Below are 20990 nucleotides of genomic sequence, written 5' to 3' on the forward strand. Positions count from 1 at the left end.
TGTGCAATAAGCTTGGCCTACACCAACTAAGAAGTATGCAACACCCTTGTTTAGATATTTAGACGCACTACAGTTATTTTGCATAAATAATGAATTACTTAACTCTCATACTTATCACTTTTTCTAAAAATTACAAACCTACTAAAGATGCATTTGAACAGGGGGCATTTATGGTGCAGTATGTTAAAGTACAAATATGCCTTTAACTCCTGCTAACCTAGACATGGTGTAAATGGAAAAGATGTTTGATTTTCATCCTAATGACATTTATTCAGCTCACAAAAGCACCTCATAATTCAGCACAGTTGACAACCTGATATGAAACAGAGATGGTGCCACAGCTCAGACTTGAAGTAGAAATATTGGAGAGACAGCCTTAGCAAAGAGAATTGGGAGGCTCGGTGGCATGGGAAACATACCTGTTAGGAAGACTCCTAGGAAAAACACTAAAAATAGTCAAATCTATAGATCAAAAATTCAGTAAGTTTTGGACGTTATAGTTTTGTAATACTGCAATGCCAGAAAAACTGAAAATAGTCTCTTAAAAGTTGAACTCACAAGGCTTGAAGGCTGTTTTTTGGGTACTGTTTTCCACAACAGCACAAGTTAGTCGTACACAGAAGGTATATTTTTAAAGGGCAAATTCTCTATGCAATTTAATAGAATCTCTACACTAAAACAGGTAAGTTACATGTGTGTCTCAGTACTTCGGAAAATAAATTTTAAAATCATATTTGGTAAAAATCAATACTGTTGAGGAGCAGGTTACAGTAGTGGAATGGTATTTGCTTATAACAGAAGCTAAACTGAAAGAGCAGGAAATAACTTATTAAATCTAAAGAGGACAATGCAATTAAGAAGGTATTATCTCCACAGATATTAGAAATAAGAATGAGCAATAAAGGCCCTCTGCAAATCCTTATGAACATGCTTCAATTTACATATAATTAGTCGCATTGGTTTATTAATTAAGAAATGGAAACATGTGCTTACAACGTCTACTCTACAACTGAAATCCCACAGCTGGCCCATGTCAGTTGACTCTGGCTCATGGGGCTTGGGATAAGAGGCTATTTAACTGCAGTGTAGACATTCAGGATTGGGCTGGAGACCTTAGACCATTATCCAAAGAGAGTTAAATGAAAAAGAATTCCTCAAAAATGGCAGTAGCAGCTTCCATTTTACATCCAGAAACGCTGAGGACAACACACAAACATTTTTCCAGTAATTCAGGATCCTGCAACCTTCTAGTGAATAATAAAAAGAAATAAGAGGAAGACAGAGAGGGAAGATAAAATGGGTAACATGCTGAATCTTCTAATATATCCTTCCTATTTATATTACACTCTACACTGTAATTGGATTAGTTGTTTAGCAAAAAACTGCTGTGTAGCTACTTTATATTAAAAAAATGCAGGCTAGTAATATGAATTACAAAGTCTCCTCCTCCAATTGTGGATAATTACTTTGTGAGATACAAAAAAAAAAAAAAAAAAAAAAAAAAAAGATACTGAAAATCTTTTTCATAGATTGTCTTATATAATTCTGTAGGATAAGAGGCCTGCAAGCAATCTATGAATTATCTCAGAAATGGTTAGTTTTTTTATCATCCCTTTTGGTGGCATGAATTATGAATTCCATAATATTGGTGATGTTTGACCTACAGAGATAAACGTAAGTTTTAATGCAGAGTTACTGTACTAGTTAGCTAAAAGAATGTACATTGCTGCTAATTAAGCAGTGTATATTACCTTCCTCCTATGTTTGAGATAAGCATGGCTAAGTGTTATTTTAAAATAGAATGTGATTTTCACTATGAATAGCTGGATTCTTCAAGATATTAGAAATACTTCAGCTGCTTGTGAAACAATTATACCCTGACTTCCCAAGTCAGTAATATAATGCAAAATTATTTTTTCTCTCCTCCCACTAATAGTGAGCAAAAATTGTCATATATTAATATGCTGTCAATATTTTTCATAACAAAAATATGATAGAATTAGGAATGCTTTGTAATCAGCTTTTGAATTATTCTACCATTTGTTCATTTATAAAACAGCAAAGTTCAAAATATAAGCTCTGATCCCTGCAGTGTTGACCACGGTCAGCCAATAAAATTAACAGAATGGATTTTAATGATAGGTGAACCATATATTTGTACATATATTACTGACAAAATGTAGCTTTGTCTATTTTCTACTGTTATATTTCATTTGACCTATGAAAGTGTTTCAAAAGCAAACATAAGTACCTAAAAAAAAAATTCATACCAGCTGCCTGTGAACTGTAGCCAACTACTTTTCTCACTTTAAATATCTATTTCACACCCCTCCCCTCCCCCCACACACACACACTAAAACATGTTACTTTTAGAAAAACTATAGTTAGGCCAACAGAAATCAAACAGTGCAAAATTAAATGCCTTCTGTTAGAACAAGTTATGTTCAAATTGTACTGGTTTATTTACAACTGTAGTTATAAACAGTAACACAAACATCTTTACATTAACATTATGAAAAAAAATCTCATTGCTGAAGTAGACACAGAGTCAGAGGCTCTTCAGAGAATAGGAAGGGGGGACTGTAATACAACAGCTGCAGGGCAGAACTATAAATACAGGAGCATTGGGCCAGGTGCAATTTCATGCAAATACTTTCAATAGTTCAAGTTCTATTGGTGTTTATTCAGATATTTTAAAAAAGGGAATTTGTTCCAGAATTAAGGTGCCTTAGCTTGATTCCTACTAAAATAACTTAAAATAGCTGGTTTTTATAAAGGTCGGTTTCATTTATTTCTTTATGATACATCCATTTTACTTTTTATTAACTGTAAATACTAAGCGGTTTCCACACAGTACAGCTGATTCCCATAATCATCATTCCAAAGTTTTTGTTAATTTCAGCATCAGCATGCACAGAAACTACTCCATGGCCATAAATGCATTCCAGGATTGGCTTGCTAACTTGAGAACCAAATTTAGATCAAATCCGAAAGCTACAGATTAGCGAAAGCTATTTCAGATCAAATCTGAAAGCTGCCAGAATAGTTGTCTGTTCTCTGGCATTAAAGAATTTAAAATGTTATTCAAAGGAAAAATCCATATGGCCTTGAAAGTACCAAATAGTTATCATAGATATTCAGTGCTTTGACCACTTTGCTTTATTTGCGTGCGTTAGTCTTGAGGCAGAACACACCTTCAAGTTAGTACAAATCCATCTGTGCTGAACTGAAGGGCTTTGAAATGACAGACCAAATAACATATTTTATTAGATATTTCACTTTTGATGGAGGCAGACAAATCACTTTCACCTGGTAATATGTCACGTGAAGCATGAATTCCAATTTCAGTTGCTCAAAAGCACTCATGCATTTGTACTACAATAGTAACACTGCCTCAACCCAGGAAACATTTAATTTGCATAATTACAAACTGGTAATTTTTTTCTTATTGTATACAGTTCAGTCTAGTATTTAAAAACAGTCATTTAACCATTCAAATTATTTTACCTGATAGTGTATACTAGGTTTTAAAAAAAACAAACAAAAAACAATAACTTTTTTTCCCTCCTCCACAGTATGGTTTGCATTTTTCAATCCCCTGGAGTTGAAGATTGATTGAATTGGGTTCCAATCATTTTGAGAGGAGTAAGTTGTATTACTGAGCTTTTGTCTCTTCTGTTTTCAAACCTAAGGATTGATAACAATACTTGATACTACCAGTAGGCAAAATCAAATTTACAGGCATTAGGCTTTAGACATTTTTTAATTCTAATTCTCAAGTTTACTTACGACACTTCAACTATTTTTCCATACCTGAAAGAGCTGCATTCCCTTCATATAGTTCTACACAACTGAACTGCTACATTAAAGCTGCTTTTAAAAAAACCTGACCTTTATAATAAACAACCTTTGCAAAAAACAAAATTATTAAACAAAAAAAAATTCAAATCCTGCTGAGAAATTAATAATTTACCCTATTTTAAGCCTGCTACTCAGGCATTCCCATCAGCAAACGGAGATGTTCTCTTAGGTTAGTATTCAGTTGGAAAGCAGTCATTTTGTGTCCACATACAGTATCTTGGCTGCCTCTTTTTTTTTTTAAATCATTATCTTAAAAGTTTTTTGTTATTAGTTCTCCAACGCGTCCAGAACTTTCATGATCTGTTGTTTTATGGCTTTGGTAGCATCACCTGCATTTGGAATCAAATACCTTTAAAAGAAAAAGGACCATCATTAATACATTGTGCCAACTTTCCATGCCACTCATAAAAACTGATGTCTGAATTCATCCTCTAGCTTTGTCTCAGTAACATTTGGGAAAAATCCCCTTTTAAAATGTAAAACTATTGGGTAAACAGTAATATCCTTCATAGTTGGAATAAAGGAAAATTTTCTTCATGTGAATTCAATGCTGATGAAAAGTATTTGGTTGAGAACCCTGGAGACCTTGATTTATTCATAGAAAGGTACAGAATGGGCAACAGCAGGGCAAGATTTCTCCATACATTACTCCATCAATGCATATCAATCCTAATCTGGAGAGACTTTTATGGACAAGAGAATAGTTCATTTTCCATGCTTACCATTCAGTTCTTGCTCACTGTACGGAAGCTGCCAATGAACTAGTGAATTAGTGCCATGTGTGGTGGCGTTTTTTGTGGTATGGACAACTTACTGCTGGGAACTTGACCAATACCACCAAACGCATTTCACACAGGATACCCAAACAGGCATCAGATGATAGTAACTTTTAGACACTACTGATCTGGGTATAAAACCCTTCCAAAACAAGATGCTTCACTGTACATGCTTCTCTCCCAGGGAGAGGATGAGAGAACAACTAACCTGTGACATATGTTAGTCAAGTTACTTAATGCACTATTGGAAGATGCTTTGTATTTAAGTGATGAGTCCACTATAAAAATTGATATAGAACAGATTTTCACCAGCAATCTTCAGGTTAAAGGCTCTATATCATATTACTTAATTCTCAGCTGTCCAATCCCCTAGGGACCAGTTTTTTAAATATATTTATAACTCTCAAGTGAATGTCTTGTAGAACACAGACTTTACAGATATCCTTAGGTTAATTTTATTCTGAAGACAATTATTTTGGGTCTGATCCCAAGTCCACTGAAGTCAACAGACTTTGGATCGGACTCTTTATGGTTGGGAAAATCAGACTTTCAAGAATCTGGAATCCATTATTTACAATCACCAGGTAACATCTGTTTGTTAATCATGAGCCTTCTTTATTAAAACAAAAAAAAAATCCTTCACTTTAATGCTTTTAAATACTAGCACTTCACACACATACACACGCACAGAAATCTAAGAGAAACTATACATTGTAGTGAAAAAAAGAAGCAAGCCCAAAGCCCAAAATACTTCTCTTGCTTTGGAGGCTATGTATGCCCTCCCTGCCCTCTCTCAAAATGATAAACCAACATCAACATCTTAGTGATGAAGAATGTCTGGTGCTTTTCCAGATGATAGATTTGGGGCTCTTGTAGCAGGATAGAAACTTGAATATAACCTCTTACATAGACCCATTATTAAGAGGACACTTTCCAGTAAAATGGTTACCAAAAGGAGTACTCAAAAATAAAAAGCTAACTTAAAAACTATTTCAGAGGCATTTACACAGAGGTACGGGTGGAGGAGACATTTCTCTACATGAATGATCTTACAAATTATTAGACCAATCAGGGTACAATAAGTACTTTTTTTCCCTCTAAAATCCACAAACTCAGTATTCCTTGAGAGACACTGCAGATCTGCTGCGTATCCTGATTCATGTCAGGACATTACAGCTATTAAAAACAAAGTGTTAGCATTGGGCCTGTTTCTGGAAGTGCTAAGTGCCTCTGATATCAACTGATATCAAAGGAAGTAATATCTCACACTACTTTGCAGGATGAGGTCCTTTGTTTTGTGATCAGTTCGTATTTGAGAAACATTCTTACCTTTCAACTGCCAAAATTTCTATGCCCGAAGTACTGCTGTTTCCATATTTAAAAGTGATTAGTTCTGGGTGTTTCTTCTTGGATGTAATTTTAACTACAGAGTTTAGGGCCTGACGAGACTGTATGTAAGCCAATCCCCTTCGTGATGGAATCTCCCTCAAACAGTACATGTGTGTTGCAGTTACTAAGAGATGACTTTAAAAAAAGAAAATTTAGCAACAAATGAAGTAAGGGTCAAATATATAGAAAGTTCAATATTAAAGATAACTCTCACTCTGAGCTAGCTAACACACAGTTTTAAATTCCAACAGTTTTATATTTATGTAGCATATTTAATTCAGAACTCCTAAACACTTTACAAACTTCTCTCAGAACTGAAATGCAAGCACTTCCAAAGTCAAACACGGCAGCTGTTTAATAGCACATAGCAAAACCATATAGCTTGTCAAGAACACTGACACTGCACAGGAACTAATAGCTAACATGTATATCTCACAGGGAGCCAACCCAAAGGTCCTGATCCAGCATCCTACGTACATGCACAAGTATTTGCAGCTTTTGGGCTTTATCATCCTAGGTAAAATTTTTAGAAAAGCGTGTTTTTTTTTTTTTCCTGGATGAGCTTTTCCAGTGATGTAAATGTTTAGTTCTTTGGAACTATGATAAAATGCAACAGTGAAACACTGATTGCAGTCTCTGGTCAAATTCTAAAGTTTTATCTTCCACCAGATTCTTTTTAATAAAAATATAAAATAGTTTTCTGTCTCTCTAAATAAGAGCAAAACACAACTTTAAGCAACTTAGTGTTTTGAGCAAAGGACACCATGCTTTACACTACAGCCCAAGTTTGTTAGGTCTCTACAGTCACACGCTTCGGGTCAACTACGGGAAGATGCACTATGCATCATGCTCCAGTACCTCCTACCGATCAGATAAAAAGGTCACTGAAATTGTGTCCTGATTTAGAGGTAGAAGTACCTCTGCAATACATTCTTGCGCAGATATTGACAAGGAAAGAGTGGAGCCACACTTTGGACATTTGGGGCCCTGATGCTGAAAATAAACCCAAACTTATTGAGAGTAGTTTCTGAAACAACTTGTTTTGCCAAGGAGTTAGTACTATTCTTTTAGCAGTAAAATTCTGTACACATGCTGTAGAAATAGTCAAGGAGCATATTTGTACAGCACCTAGCACAATGACAAGGGCTCCTAGGCACTGTGACAATACAAATAATAAATACTACAGCTCTTAGTTACTTAGTGGCTCAGACGCTTATTGTTCATTATAGACATTATCCAGACACAATATAACACCACCACTAGCTTTTTCATATAGCTTTTCATACTCAAGAACAAACAATTCTTTAGTACCTAGGAAACATGTGTCCATTTTCTTTCACTTCATTACAGGGGAAATGATGCTTCACATCTGGTTTATTTATCCATGTGTGAATGTTGACTACCTCTTTTCGATCATCATCTGACATCGAGGAACTATCAATTTCATCTATATAGAAGAGGAAAAAATAACTTTTACACAGACAGAACATCTGTCAACTCTTTAATGTTTACGTTACTGCTTATTAAAAATAAAAATAATTAAGTTTCATATCCCAATTAGAACACTGAAGAATTCCAAACAATACATTTGATGTAAACCACAAAAGTGTCAGGAACCCATTATCTACTAAATCCAACCATCTTGCATCCACATTTGAGTTCTCACCTCCATTTTTTTAATTACTCCCTTTTCAAAGCTATTTTTGCACGCCCTAGTTTAAATTGCTTTGAAATAAACATTCTGAGTTGTAGCTATGCACATCCACATCTAAAAAGGCAGTATTTTAAGAAGGGGCATTGAAGTTAGAAGCCATGGGACAAATTCTGCTCTCAATTACACCGTTGTAAATCCAGTGTAACTGCACTGAAAATAGTTTCACTTTTCTTGTTCTTCTGCACTAGCACAATATATTTGTGCAATGTTGGTTTTGCTCATACTGCAGTATTTGTTTTAAAAAAAGAATGTTAAATTTTAAAAAATCCAAAAAGCTAATTGTTACTTTTTATTAAAAATATATATAAGTACTATAGACAAAGCCTTATTGTGGACCTAAATTACCTGATCATATCCATTGTATACACTCTAGTCGGTAACATCGCATCCTCAAATGGAAATGGCAGAAATATTTGCAAACAACTTGTGAAAGTTAAGTGTGGAAAGAGGTTTTTCTGGGGGACAAGAACACACTGACAGAATTTACTGAACTGACAGTGGAAAAGCTTGTGCCCGTCCTGGTGGCAGGTATGTGATTACAGCACTCAATGATAATCAATCAGTGATACAGTCGGTATGCATCTAAGGAACATGTAGTTCTGTTGAATATCCATTAATGTGAACTATAAACCTTTTAGTTTGTGACTGCAGTGTCCACGCAGAGGAGTTACAGCACAGCACTCCGGTGTGCACTGCTATTCACACCCTCCTTGTCCAAACTGCAGAGCAGTATACACACAGCCTAACTGCCAGCCAAATAGACAACCTAGGATCTGACAATCAAATTGGATTTTTTTCTTCTTGCTCATTATCACCAGTAATACAAGGTACTGCAGGCCAAAGTGTTTAACCTCAGTGGAGGTTAACAGTGTTGCATGGGTGTAAGTGATGACAGATGTTGGCTTGCAAGACCTTTAGAACAATGAGTGAAAAAGAGAATGCAGTTTGACTGTCAGATCCCCTAGGTGAATTTGCAGAGTTGGCAGTTAAAGGGGGATGGGGGAAACCACTCTTCAGGGTAGAGATTGTCTACTATTCTGTGTTTGTACAATGCCCAGCACAATAGGGCCCTGTTCCTGCTTGATCATTAAGCCCCTCTAATCTGATCAATAGTAAGAATAATTATTTTAAAATATTTTTGTAAATAGAAAATATTTAATTTGTAGTTCATGATAGACAACAATGGTACCCTGTGACAGTCAAATAGAAAAGAGGTCATGGCATGTGTCTAAATTAAGGGGACTTCAAATAAGAATAGAGAGTTTCCTACTGTACCAGTATCATATTCTTCTTCGTCTCCAATGCTGAATACCGGTTTTACACCACGGTAGGGTTTTCCCAATCGGTCACTGCTGCTAACATGTCTGTTGGCATGGGAAGAGGGCGGGAGGGGGAAAAATATTTTCAGAGCTAATGGTACAACATTTCCGATAGCAGCATGCAATAGCGAAATGTGACCATATCTGTGCAATCAGAGAGGAATCCACAGGCTCAAAGTCTACTACAAGAAAGCTGGGAGTGGCCCAGAAAGCACCAGATTAGTAAAAGCAGATCATGGGGTTATTTGCCAGATTGAACACTTTTAAGCACTGTAACTGAAAACCAGGTAGTCCTGCATCTTTCTTACAACTTCTAACCATTCTCTCGAACAGCAAATACATACTAAAATTCCAAAACATTTAAGGAGGTGCTTTGAAATACCCAGCAGAGCACTCTAGTGTTTGTCTGAATTACATTATAACATTATGTGTGGCTCTGAAAGGACTGTAAATTGGGGTGGAGGGAAAAGATGGAGAATATAAATAAGTACATTTGACAGTTCGCTGGACTGGCAACAGGGTCACTCTGGGAGAGATTTTCCCAAAAGGATAACACTGCGTAGACACAAAAAGGAAACAAATCTGCTTCATCTATAAAGCTCTGTTCCTGTTTTGAGCCAATATATTGAGGCACACTAATTTATGCACATCTATTGAACTGGGTCCAAGACGGTACCTGTGCCTTTAGCAGGGCCGGCTCTAGCCATTTCGCCGCCTCAAGCACGGCAGCACCTTGTGGGAACACTCTGCTGCTCGCCGGTCCCGTGGCTCCGGTGGACCTCCTGCAGGCGTCTCTGCGGACGGTCTGCTGGTCCCGCGGCTCCGGTGGACCTCCTGCAGGCGTGCCTGTGGATGCTCCACCGAAGCCGCGGGACCAGCAGACCCTCCGCAGGCACGCCTGCAGGAGGTCCACCGGAGCCACTTGCCGCCCTCACGGCAACCAGCAGAGCGCCCCCTGTGGCATGCTGCCCCAAGCATGCGCTTGGCATGCTGGGGCCTGGAGTCGGCCCTGGCCTTTAGGACTATCTTGAAGAAAGACGATATTTATCTATCTGTGAAAGTCTAACAAGTTGCTACATCTTCTAGGACTATTTGATTAGAAGTTACCGAATGAGAAAGAACATGGAAAAACGAATTGTTAATTGAGAAAAAACAAATATGCTATACAAAAAAAGCAATATAAAAATGTGCTCATTAGTGACTTAAGACAATAAGCATCAATGACACTGACAATCCAAGAGGGCAGTGATTCTATTTTATTATTTAGCTAGACTTTTGTGCATATAGAATTTTAAGAAACAAGAATGAGGAAGAATAGTATAGATTACTGATTTGGTAAGAGGAGGCTATGTTTAATAAGATTATATATTTATAGTGTTAATTGAAATTCACAGCTAGGGTTTAAAAGAGGCCATATTTGCATTAACAGAGTAAGATTAGCCAAAGCAAAAAAGAAAGGCCTACTATATAAAATTTTGCACCTTATTAAACTAGAAATGGAGAATTCTACAGGAATTACTGTTAAACAGTGCCAAATGAGACCAGTTTGTGGTACAGGTATCTCATTTAATCTAATTCCATTCAGTTGGTAACTTGCAAAATCAGACTGTTTTTGCTAGTAAAGATACAATTGTCACGACTGAATCAATGAGACAAAAAGGTTTCTTTCCACTTTACCAGCTGGAATTTTAAGAAAAGCTTAGTCTTAGTACATTAATTTATCCTGGGTTCTAACTAGTTAATATTGTCTGTACAACTTTCCAGTGGAAAAAAAGATGATTCGACTGTAGGGGAGTAGTATTCCTTTAAGGGACATGTGCAAACTCAATGCAGCTATATTTCTTCATAACAAACAAAAGGTAAGATGGTCTGTCAGATATAAATCACCTTAAGTACAACATTAAAAAGCTCCAAAGAAACAATTTTATAGTTTAATGTTAATGTTTCCTAAGGGGTTTTTATTTTTTTTTTTTTAAAGTAGCTTTATAAATCCTGAAATAACCATATGTCTCAGTTTTACTGGGACATTTCTGTTTCTTTCCAAGGACTACAAGGGCAACCTTAACATTAACTATTATTTTTGCTCACCCTATACTATCTCCCTTCTCTAGTAACGTTGGATGACCTAGCATAGCCAGCATGATGTTCCTGCATTCTCAAAGAATGGGCAAATCTATTAGAAAAAAGTAATCGAAAATCCTGAAAAACAGAACTGATTTTTTTTTTTAAATCTATGACTTTTTCAGCACCCACTTCCATACAGCACAACCTGCCAAGACTCAAATATGGGATGCACTGTGTGACAAAGACCCAAAAATTAGGGAGACCAAAGTATTTTTTGGGCAGGAAATACTGTGGATTCCTTCGTTTCACATAAGTAACTTTTTATAACCGCAGTTTCATGATTATTTCTGATGTAAATAATTTAAACATTAAAAGTGAAAGGATATTAAATTTGTGTGGAACACAGTTAACTCTAGGAATGAAACAAGGGACAGTTGAGAGGTATGCCCGTTTTTCTGGCTCTGTTTGCTGGTCCCCCCAGAGTGAGCATCTCCATTCTGATTAGCATATTCCATCACCACATGCTAAGAATGTGCTTGGAGTATGCAGTATTGTTGTAGACATGTCAGTCCCCAGACATTAGAGAGAGAAGGTGGGGTGAGGTAATATTTTTTATTGGACCAATTTCTGTTGGTGAGAGAGATAAGATTTCCAGCTAACCTGAAGTTCTGTGAAAGCTCAAAAGCTCGTCTCGCTGACCAACAGAAGTTGGTGCAATAAGATATTACCTCACCCACCATGCAGTACTTTTAAATTTGCTCACAAAATTCCAAGAGAACTTTAAACAGTCTTAGACCATCCTGAGCTCTAAAGACACTTTTTGAACAGCTTGTAATAGGCCTCCTTTGAAGTTGAAGTCTCTCCTTCTGAAACTCAAAATTGAAGCCTGCTAAATAAAGGCTTCTGCCACTTTTCCCTACAACAAATAATTAATAAAAACTGAAGTGACTTGATCTTAAAAAAAAAAAGGTTTAAAATAAAAAGGAAGGAAACTTAAAGACTGAATAAAAGCCAAGAGAATAAGCAAGCACTGCAAATATCGCCCGTTTCTTCCCCTACCTGCAGAATAGCACTTGAAAAAGTTAACACTTTGATGCGAAGCATAGCTTTTTAAAGTTGATATATAGAATTTCAGAGATGTCAGTGTGACCAATGCTTACATTGTGAAGTCATGCCAAAAAGGACAAAAAAGTGTTTTTAGTCAGATTGGTCAACTCTTTGGCTTACCGCTCCATGCTTGTTCTGTCTGGCCAGGGAAGATTGAAAGACATTCTATAGCAAATTGGGGCAGAGGACAGAACAAAATAATTACAAAAAATAAAAAACCTAGTATAAAAAAATGAGTGCTCTGTATCAGCAATTTTCCCCTATATATCCTCAAACCCAACAATATTTCAGCAGACCTAGCCAGGGACCACAGGAAGCTTAGAAGAAATTCTTTTGAAGAGGCATTTCTACATTAGATGTGATTTACATATGAACCTTATTTGAATGCTTGGTGCAACAGAAACAAAAGGGTATTTTTATTACAAGATACAGCATAGTTTAGGGCAGAAGTAAGTGGTAATTGCATCATTGCAACAGAGAAACCAAGCTGTAAACAACCCTTTTAGTTGAACTAAAAATTAAATAGGTAAGGATTTGAGAACCATTGTTCACTATAACAGCCATCCTGAGCCCCACTAACAAGTAAATATATCTCAGTGCTGTAAAGGGTACTCAGTAGCATCCATCTTTCACAACCTTGCAACTATTAAGACTTCTAGTAATTTTTAAGAAGAGTTGTAAAATAGGCTACCAAATTTAGACTTAGTTACAATAAATATTTACAAAACAGATCTTCTACTTTAAAACTAAAACTGTCACAGGAATATTGATTTCACAACAGGTTCTGTTTTATTGTTGGGAAAACAAGACTCTTAAAATGTCTCTAGCTGAAAGGGGAAGTCTATGTCAGAACTGTGCTTAGAATCCAGGAGTTCATGGATCTCAGTTCTGAGTTCAAGCCACGAAGTCAGGACAAGCACTTTTTATATTTCTCTTTGTTTCAGCTCCTCCCCTTTAAGCAAATGCATGTGAAATGAGCAAAACTCTTTAAGATAGAGATTTAGGGTGGGATTTTCAAGAGTATTCAGTGTTGATTTAACTCTGCTCATACTGAAGTCAATGGGAGTCTAACAAACACCTTTGAAAAACCCATTCTAAATGCCTTTAATAAGTTTACAACAAAGAAACCTGTCTAGTAATATAGTGGCAGTTTGCTGAAATATCATCCAGAGATGAGGGTGCAGATACTGGCCTTGGAATTATGAGCAAGCAACCTAGTCAAGTTTTAAGACAATGATATATTGCAAATGCTGGTGAAGGAAATTCCAAAAAAAAGGGGGGTGGGGGGGGGGGGAGAGAAGACAAAACACACTCAAAGGGTGATAAACTGAAAGCTATCATCTCTTGATGCTTATTATTTAGTCTAATCTTCATACTTGCAAAAACATCCAGTTGAAATGGGGAGGCATTCATCACTGACAATCACAATCACATATAAATAACCCACCTGTCCACAGGAGTTGATGTATTTTCAATAAAACTAATAACTTTTTCTTTCACATTCACAGATTTAGTCTTCAAAGCAACAGTCATTTTATTTACCAAGGACTTGACTCCTTTTCCATCACTTGAACCATTAGGAGAATCACCCTGTAAAAGTAAGTGCTCTAAGAATTAATTGTAACACAACACTTTTACTATCAGTAATTTGTTAAGAATGGAAAGCTACCACATACTGAGCACGATCACATGCTACTGTTTACAGGAAAGTTCTATAGACAATTAATATTGTTTATCGTGGAAATAGGATTTTAAAAGAACGGCAGACATACAGGACTAAAGTAAAGACCGTTTAAAAAATAAGCTATCGAGCCCCATTACTTAGAACCATGCTCTGAAAATCTACTGAGAGGAAACAGTTCTAACCATGTAAAAATGTAAATATATATAAAAATTAAAAGCCATATTCTACCTACCACTAGAAGGGGCACAGAAGATTCAGGGAAGTTTCTTGGAATATTCCAAGGAAGGAAGGAATTAGAGGTGCCATGAAAGTAGCTTCCATACCCTATGGATCCCTCAGATGCATATATAAAGGGGAATTTACCCTCCCAGTGCACCATTTCTTGGAGATGGCTGGTTAACCTCATGCTGAAGTCATGTTGCTACTGGCTTTCACTAACTCATTAGACCTGAACAACTTCTCTTTCTGAAAGAAGTGGCATTAGATATGTAATAGACCTGATGTAGGATTATGAAACAGTTTTGGAAGGACCAGCCACTGACTTGGTAAATAACTGGTTGAGTTCTTCTACATCTTTGGGAAGATTTCTTGAAATTCCAAAAGGATCTCTTATCATCCCATGTTCAGCCTTATGTATTGTATATACCCCAAAATGAGGAAGATCTAAGAATGGTATCTATTCCATATATTTTATTGAAATGCAAACAATGTGAGATTTCCTGTCAAGATTCTCTCTTCTAAGACAAGATGACTTCTGGCTACTTCCAGCAGGATATAAGAGAGTTATCTGCAATTAAATATACAGCTAAGAACAATTATAATCTGTAGCAATACATTCTGCAGGGTAGACTTGAGGTAAGAGAAGGGTAGATTTAGGCCATCTAGGACCCATCTTATCTACATCTATTGGACAGAGCAATAAATTATGGCTCGGATCCTTCTATCAGATATATACAGGTGCCACACAAGTGCAACAATCTCCACACAGATCCAATTGTAAGACTGGGGCCTAAATTAATAAAAACATGCACTTTGAGTTGATAGAATAGAAAGGCACTACGGAATACGCACACACACAAAAAACACTACTTCTTGTCATTTTCAAATGTACAGCCTGATCTATAAATACACTTACATCAACAGAGGAGTTTATGCTACTTCTCGAGCCTGAGGTACTAGCAATCCAGTGGCCATATCCATTTTCAGGTCCTTCCACATTGATGTCTGCTAAGTGCTGCTGGAGTGCTGTTAGAAAGGGCATTTTTAAAAGAAGTTCGGAGCCACATTTGAATGAGTCATTTGATCATGTCTCACTTCAGACTGCTGATGTCAACATTTACTCTAGATGATTTACAAAAACGCAGATAAGTTCAAATGCTACTCCTGCTACTGCTTTCTCCTTTCAATACTACAGAGCCTCTACACAAGCTTATTGTAATGAAATAAAAGACAGAAAAAAACATTATGTAAAACATAGAAGCACCAGGAAATAATTGGCAGCTTCGTTTTTGAACAGATGGAGAGCGTGTCAAAATAGTGCTATTAGTCAAAGTAGAAGCTATTAGTTTCTGATCCTATAATTTAGCACGAGTGGATCCCTACACTCACGCAGAGCCTCACTGACTTCAATTGTGGTCTGCCCATGCACTGTAAATTGCTGCATTGGGAACCTAGTTACTGATGTTTAAGAAAACAAAGTAGTGAAAAACTACAGCACTGTTAACAAGTATTAGGAAACATTGTAGTTGTTTTAACATACATAGAAACAACACTAGGGAGGATAAAGGTATTGGGAGGGAAGCTTCCCAGCCATTCATGAATAATTCAGAATTCAGGATACACTGACAATCGTAAAGCTAATTAAGAATGAGCATGCAATTGCACAGTGTTCAAACAGCACATGACAAAAAGCTAGTGAATAAACTGTTTGCCATCCATTTAACTGATTGCCAAACAACTACCAACAGTAATCCTAACAGCATTAAAAAACACATTCAAAGCTTTGTCAGGCCAAGAGTGAATGTGAAAAGGCATTATTAAATCAAAAGCTTACCCATGAATCCGCCTTTGGCAATGCTTACATATTCCTTGTTTTTCTGCAACAAAAAAAACACTGGAAATCATATTTGTGACACTCATGGATTTTCAGACTTAAGGCAGAAAAACAGGTCCCTACTCTAAGGGTGTGACATATGCGTAGCATACTTAACTTGATAAATTTGGAGTTTCTTTGAACCAAGGAAGTCTTATTTTTAAAAATGAGAGTGATAAAGTTATGGTCTAATGCCTTATTCCCGCACAAGCTTGTACATGGGCTTACCTTTAATCACTGGAATACTCTTACTGAAACCAATGGGACTACTCATGGAGTAAAGTTAAGCATGTGTGGGTGTTTACTATTTGGGATACTCAGGCCCTGATTCTGCAGAGAAGCATGCTGCAAGTACCAGATTATACATATTTTTGTTGCTTGTCTTTTGACTTTCCTCCACATCACAAAGTTGCAGTCAGCTCCCTGTTTTTCATTGTAATGCCCCAGTATGTACCATATATGGTTTTCACAGCTATTACAATGCATAACTGACTCCATGAAGGCCAATCATTATTTTATTTTTAGCTAATGGCATGGTTCTGAAAAGCTTTTTAAAAATATATTTATTACATCTCAGCTTGTGTAAATTCCATCTTCAAGAATCTAAGTCATTCTACAAATTAAAACAATACCTACATTAAAAAAAGGGATGGCCTAGAAAAGTCAGACACACTCACCAACAACGGGGGATGAGGTGGAGGAAAAATCCAAAAAGAAAAGCTGGTATAAAGAGAAGTAAAAATTGGTAAAGTGAACTGATGAGTGGAAAAACCTTCCATTTGGCACTCCTCTAAGACACCAAAAGAAATTAAGATCAGTATGTATTCAGTTGTGATAGTTTTGGAGAGATGTAGGAGAGAGAAGTCATTTCCCTTGGAATTTGATTTCTGAAGATGCCATCAGCTACACTTTGAATTGAATTCATGGCAGACTGCAAAAGGCTAGCATTACAAACGTTCTTTACAGGAGCAAAATTTTGTAATTGTGGCAGCTTCTGAATCAATTAAAAAGAAAATTAAGTATGAGTTAATTACAATAATTCTAGCCAGGATGTAATGAAAGTATGAATGACCATAGTGGGGCCCATGATGCACAGCTTTTACAGAGGACTGGAGATGGTACAGTTACAGCCATTCTGAAGCAATATTGCAACACGAATTTATAATCCCTAAATGCTATTCCAAACCATATCATTATATAAAAAACCCCAATCGCGTATCTGAATCTCTACAGATTGGCTCCATGGTAGCTGTGAAATCACAGAACTGGTGGCAATAGCTCTGGAGGATTTCTATGGGGAATGCTCGGGTAAGATACTTCAACTTCAGACTGCATTAAACTTTCCTCCAGAGCTTCTTGAGATATGAGACTAATCCTTATAAGAGACTAGAAGCAGACGGTAGAGAAGGGACTCTGAGCCTACGTCCACACTACAGCTTTAAATCGATATTAGTAAAATCGATTTTATAAAACAGGTTTTATAAAATTGATTTTACGCGTCCACACTAGGGCACATTACTTCGGTGGTGTGCGTCCATGGTCCCAGGGTACCATCGATTTCCGGAGCAGTGCACTCTGGGTAGCTCAGTAAAAGAATAGAACCAATAACTTCGATATCCGTCCACACTAACCCTAAATCGATTTAGTAATATCGATTTTAGGGTTACTCCTTTCATTTAGCTGGAGTACAGAAATCGATTTTAAGACCCCTTAAAATCGATTTTAAGTGCCTTGTAGTGTGGACGGTTACAGCGTTAAATCGATTTAACGCTGTAGTGTGGACCTGGCCTGACAGTGTGGTTCCAGTTAAGCCAGGGATCCTGGAGGGATAAGTCAAACCAGGTGAAGGCATAACACCTCCATATCTATGTCCCTAGCTCTCTGATGGATCCCAGGTATCTGGAGGCCTGATCCCTGCATCTTCTCAGGGGAGGAGGAGAAACAGCAGGAGGGAAGTGCAAGAATGAATCTTACCGTGCCATAGAATAATATGGAGAGAACTATGCAAGTGCACCCCTGCAGAATTTTCCTGATGCCAAGATCCTCTACTGTGTATTTGTTTAAAGGAAGGCAAGATCTGGGTTGAAGTGAACAACTAATTCTGGTTGTCATTAAATAACTGCTCAAAACATGTGTAGTTATAAGAACAGTTAATGTGTAAAGAAAGTCTATTTTGTCACTTTTTACTGATGTGTGAAAGAACGTAATTCTTCAGTTGTTCAAACAATAATTCCAATATCCCAGTTGTACCTGTAAAAAGTGTGCCAACACCATGTTCATATACATGTCCTCCTCTTCCCTGCCACTTCCCATGAAACAGAGGTGCTCCCCACTAGCTATAGAGCCAGACTCAATCGATTGCTTCTGTGCTTCTAACAAGGATTTTACAGACTGTGCAAACTCTGATGGGTTCTGAAGCATCTACAGAATAAAATAAACAATGTTAACTATTTACTTTGCATACAACTTGTAAGCACACACACACAAAAAGACATCAGGGCTCTCATTTATTTGTTATTCGCTAAGCACTGTGTGCTCAGCACTTTACAAAGGAAATTAAAGACAGTGTGTCCCAGAGGTCATATTAGCTAACAAAGACACACACAGAAGACTTTTTGAGAAAAAAACCTCAGAATACTCTTGACTTTTAACAACTCAATTCTTATTGACACAGTAGAAAAAATGAGTCTTCGGCCTGGTCTATCCTGGGAGGGGGAAATTGATCTAAGATATGCAACTTCAGCTACGAGAATAGCATTGCTAAAGTTGACGTATCTTAGATCGACTTAGATTGACTTACTTTGCGTCCTTGCAGCAAGGGATCGACAGCCGCAGCTCCCCCATTGACTCCACTTCCACCTCTCACGCTGGTGGAGTACCGGAGTTGACGGGGAGCGCGTTCGGGGATCGATTTATCACGTCTAGACGAGACGCGATACATTGATCCCAGATAGATCAATCACTACCCGCCAATCTGGCGGGTAATGTAGACATACTCTTCTTTTTTAAAGGAGGACTTGAATGAAAAGGTGGTAAGGTAGCAAGCTGGAATCAGGAGGATTTTCCATGCCTGTGGGATGATGTACAAAAAGACACAAAAAATAGGAGTTTGAGAAGGACACAAATTGGACAGCGAGGCTGAGCTCTATTTTAGGCATTTCTGAGTTGCTTTTACATTGGTACCTGAAGAGCAGAGAGGGGCGAGGGAGATGTGACAAGAGGAGATGAGAGATGTAGGGAAGGACTACTTGTGTAACACCTCATAACTGTCTGAGCTCCTGAAACAAACTGGCAGGTTTAAGATATCCAGATGGATGAAAGGGTTCTCAGTACACTTGAAAAGCTAAAAAACTGTGTTAGCCTCTAGACAACAGACCAGAATACCTTACAGGCCAGATTTATCATACCAACAACAACATGAGCAGCCTGTCAAAAAGGGAAAGAAAAGTGGACTTCCCAAACCCAATGACACTTTTCTCCCCCGCTCAAGGGGCAGGGGCTTAAGAAGGGAAACTTAATTAAGACCATTAGAAAAATTCAGCCTACACAACAGATTTTAAGATATTTTATTTTTTTTAAAGTCCAGTTTTCTAGTTGGACTGAATAATGAAGCACAAAGATCTAACTTCTTGCCCAAGGTGACACAGCAAGTCAATAGTTCAACCCAAATTAGAACCAGGATCCTCTTACTGCCAAATGCTGTAATTATTAATTACTGGTTAAACCCCACTACTTCCTGCCATTGAAGCCATTACATAGAGTCAAATGCTTACTCCCTTGGTGCAAGTACTGTACTTGGTACATGTCAATAAAATGCATTAAGGTTACCTGAATAGCTTTTTTTTTCAATCTGCAATTGTTTGAACATACTGCTTCTTATATTAAATCCTCCACAATGTACCCCCCACACACAAATAAAACTGCAACAGGTTATTTTTATTAATTGAACGTGTTTTCATCAGTTATATGACAGTTTGTCTTATTTATTCAAGTAAGGGCAATTATAGCCAGTCAACTGTCAAACTGCAGCAATTAATCCCAGTTTATATCTAATTTAAATGCCTGACAATTTTAATATGTCCAGTACATTGAAAAGGGAGGACAGCAGTTTGAAGAACATAATTTTGATTAATAAAACATATTATTCTATAACATTAAGCAATTAAAGGGGCCTATTTCTACCTCAATGAACAGAAACATTCCATTGAGGCTAATGGAGTTATTATCCACAAGCATCAAGAGGAAAATATGTAAATTTCTTTCCTACATTAATATTGGTTTACTTGCAAAAATAACTTAACTATACAGACAATAATTGTATTTAAATATTCAGTATTAACTGTCTTCTGATTATTAAAACAATATTACAGAAACATGAAAACTAGTGATATAAATGAAAGACATTAAAACTTTCACTCATAACAACATAAGAACAGCCATACAGGGGTCAGACCAGTGGGCCATCTAGTATCCTGTCTTCCTAAAGTGGCCAGTGCCAGAAGCTTTAAAGAGAATGAACAGAACAGAACAGAACAGAATTATTGAATGATGCATCTTCTGTCATTCAGTCCCAGCTTCTGGCAGTCAGAGGTTTAGGGACATTCAGAGCATGGGGTTGTGTCCCTGACCCTCTTGGCTAATAGCCCCTGATAGACCTATCTTCCATGAATTTATCTAATTCTTTTTTGAACCCATTCATAATTTTGGCCTTCACAACATCCCAAAAGTTCCACAGATTGACTGTGCACTGAATGAAGAAGTATTTCCTTATGTTTGTTTTAAACCTGCGGCCTATAAATATAATTGGGTGAGTCCTGATTCTTGTGCTATGCAAAAGGGTAAACACCTCCCTATGCGCTTTCTCCACAGCCTTCACGATTTTAGAGGCCACTATCATATGCCCACTGAGTCGTCTCTTTTCTAAGCTAAACAGTATCAGTCTTTTTAATCTCTCCTTGTTTGGATGCTGTTCCATACCCCTAAT

At 37.1% G+C, this 20990-nt stretch overlaps 1 protein-coding gene across 2 annotated transcripts in view; it reads right to left on the reverse strand.

Annotated features, from left to right (window-relative positions):
• Positions 1–2438: 2438 nt before the first annotated feature.
• Positions 2439–20990, reverse strand: part of TBC1D23 (TBC1 domain family member 23) — a 57710-nt gene continuing 39158 nt past the window's right edge. The window contains exons 11-19 of one of the 2 annotated variants that reach the window (XM_030583031.1): positions 18257–18427; positions 15968–16010; positions 15050–15159; positions 13678–13820; positions 12351–12395; positions 9016–9104; positions 7338–7473; positions 5967–6161; positions 2439–4210 (exon numbers count right to left, since the gene is read on the reverse strand). In XM_030583031.1, coding sequence (XP_030438891.1) covers positions 4129–4210; positions 5967–6161; positions 7338–7473; positions 9016–9104; positions 12351–12395; positions 13678–13820; positions 15050–15159; positions 15968–16010; positions 18257–18427 — 1014 coding nt within the window. In that variant the 3' untranslated portion in view covers positions 2439–4128. The remainder of the gene's footprint in view (positions 4211–5966; positions 6162–7337; positions 7474–9015; positions 9105–12350; positions 12396–13677; positions 13821–15049; positions 15160–15967; positions 16011–18256; positions 18428–20990) is intronic. The other variant, XM_030583040.1, reaches the window with a different exon arrangement.

This window comes from Gopherus evgoodei, chromosome 1, assembly GCF_007399415.2.
Source record: "Gopherus evgoodei ecotype Sinaloan lineage chromosome 1, rGopEvg1_v1.p, whole genome shotgun sequence".
Classification (NCBI taxonomy): domain Eukaryota; kingdom Metazoa; phylum Chordata; order Testudines; family Testudinidae; genus Gopherus; species Gopherus evgoodei.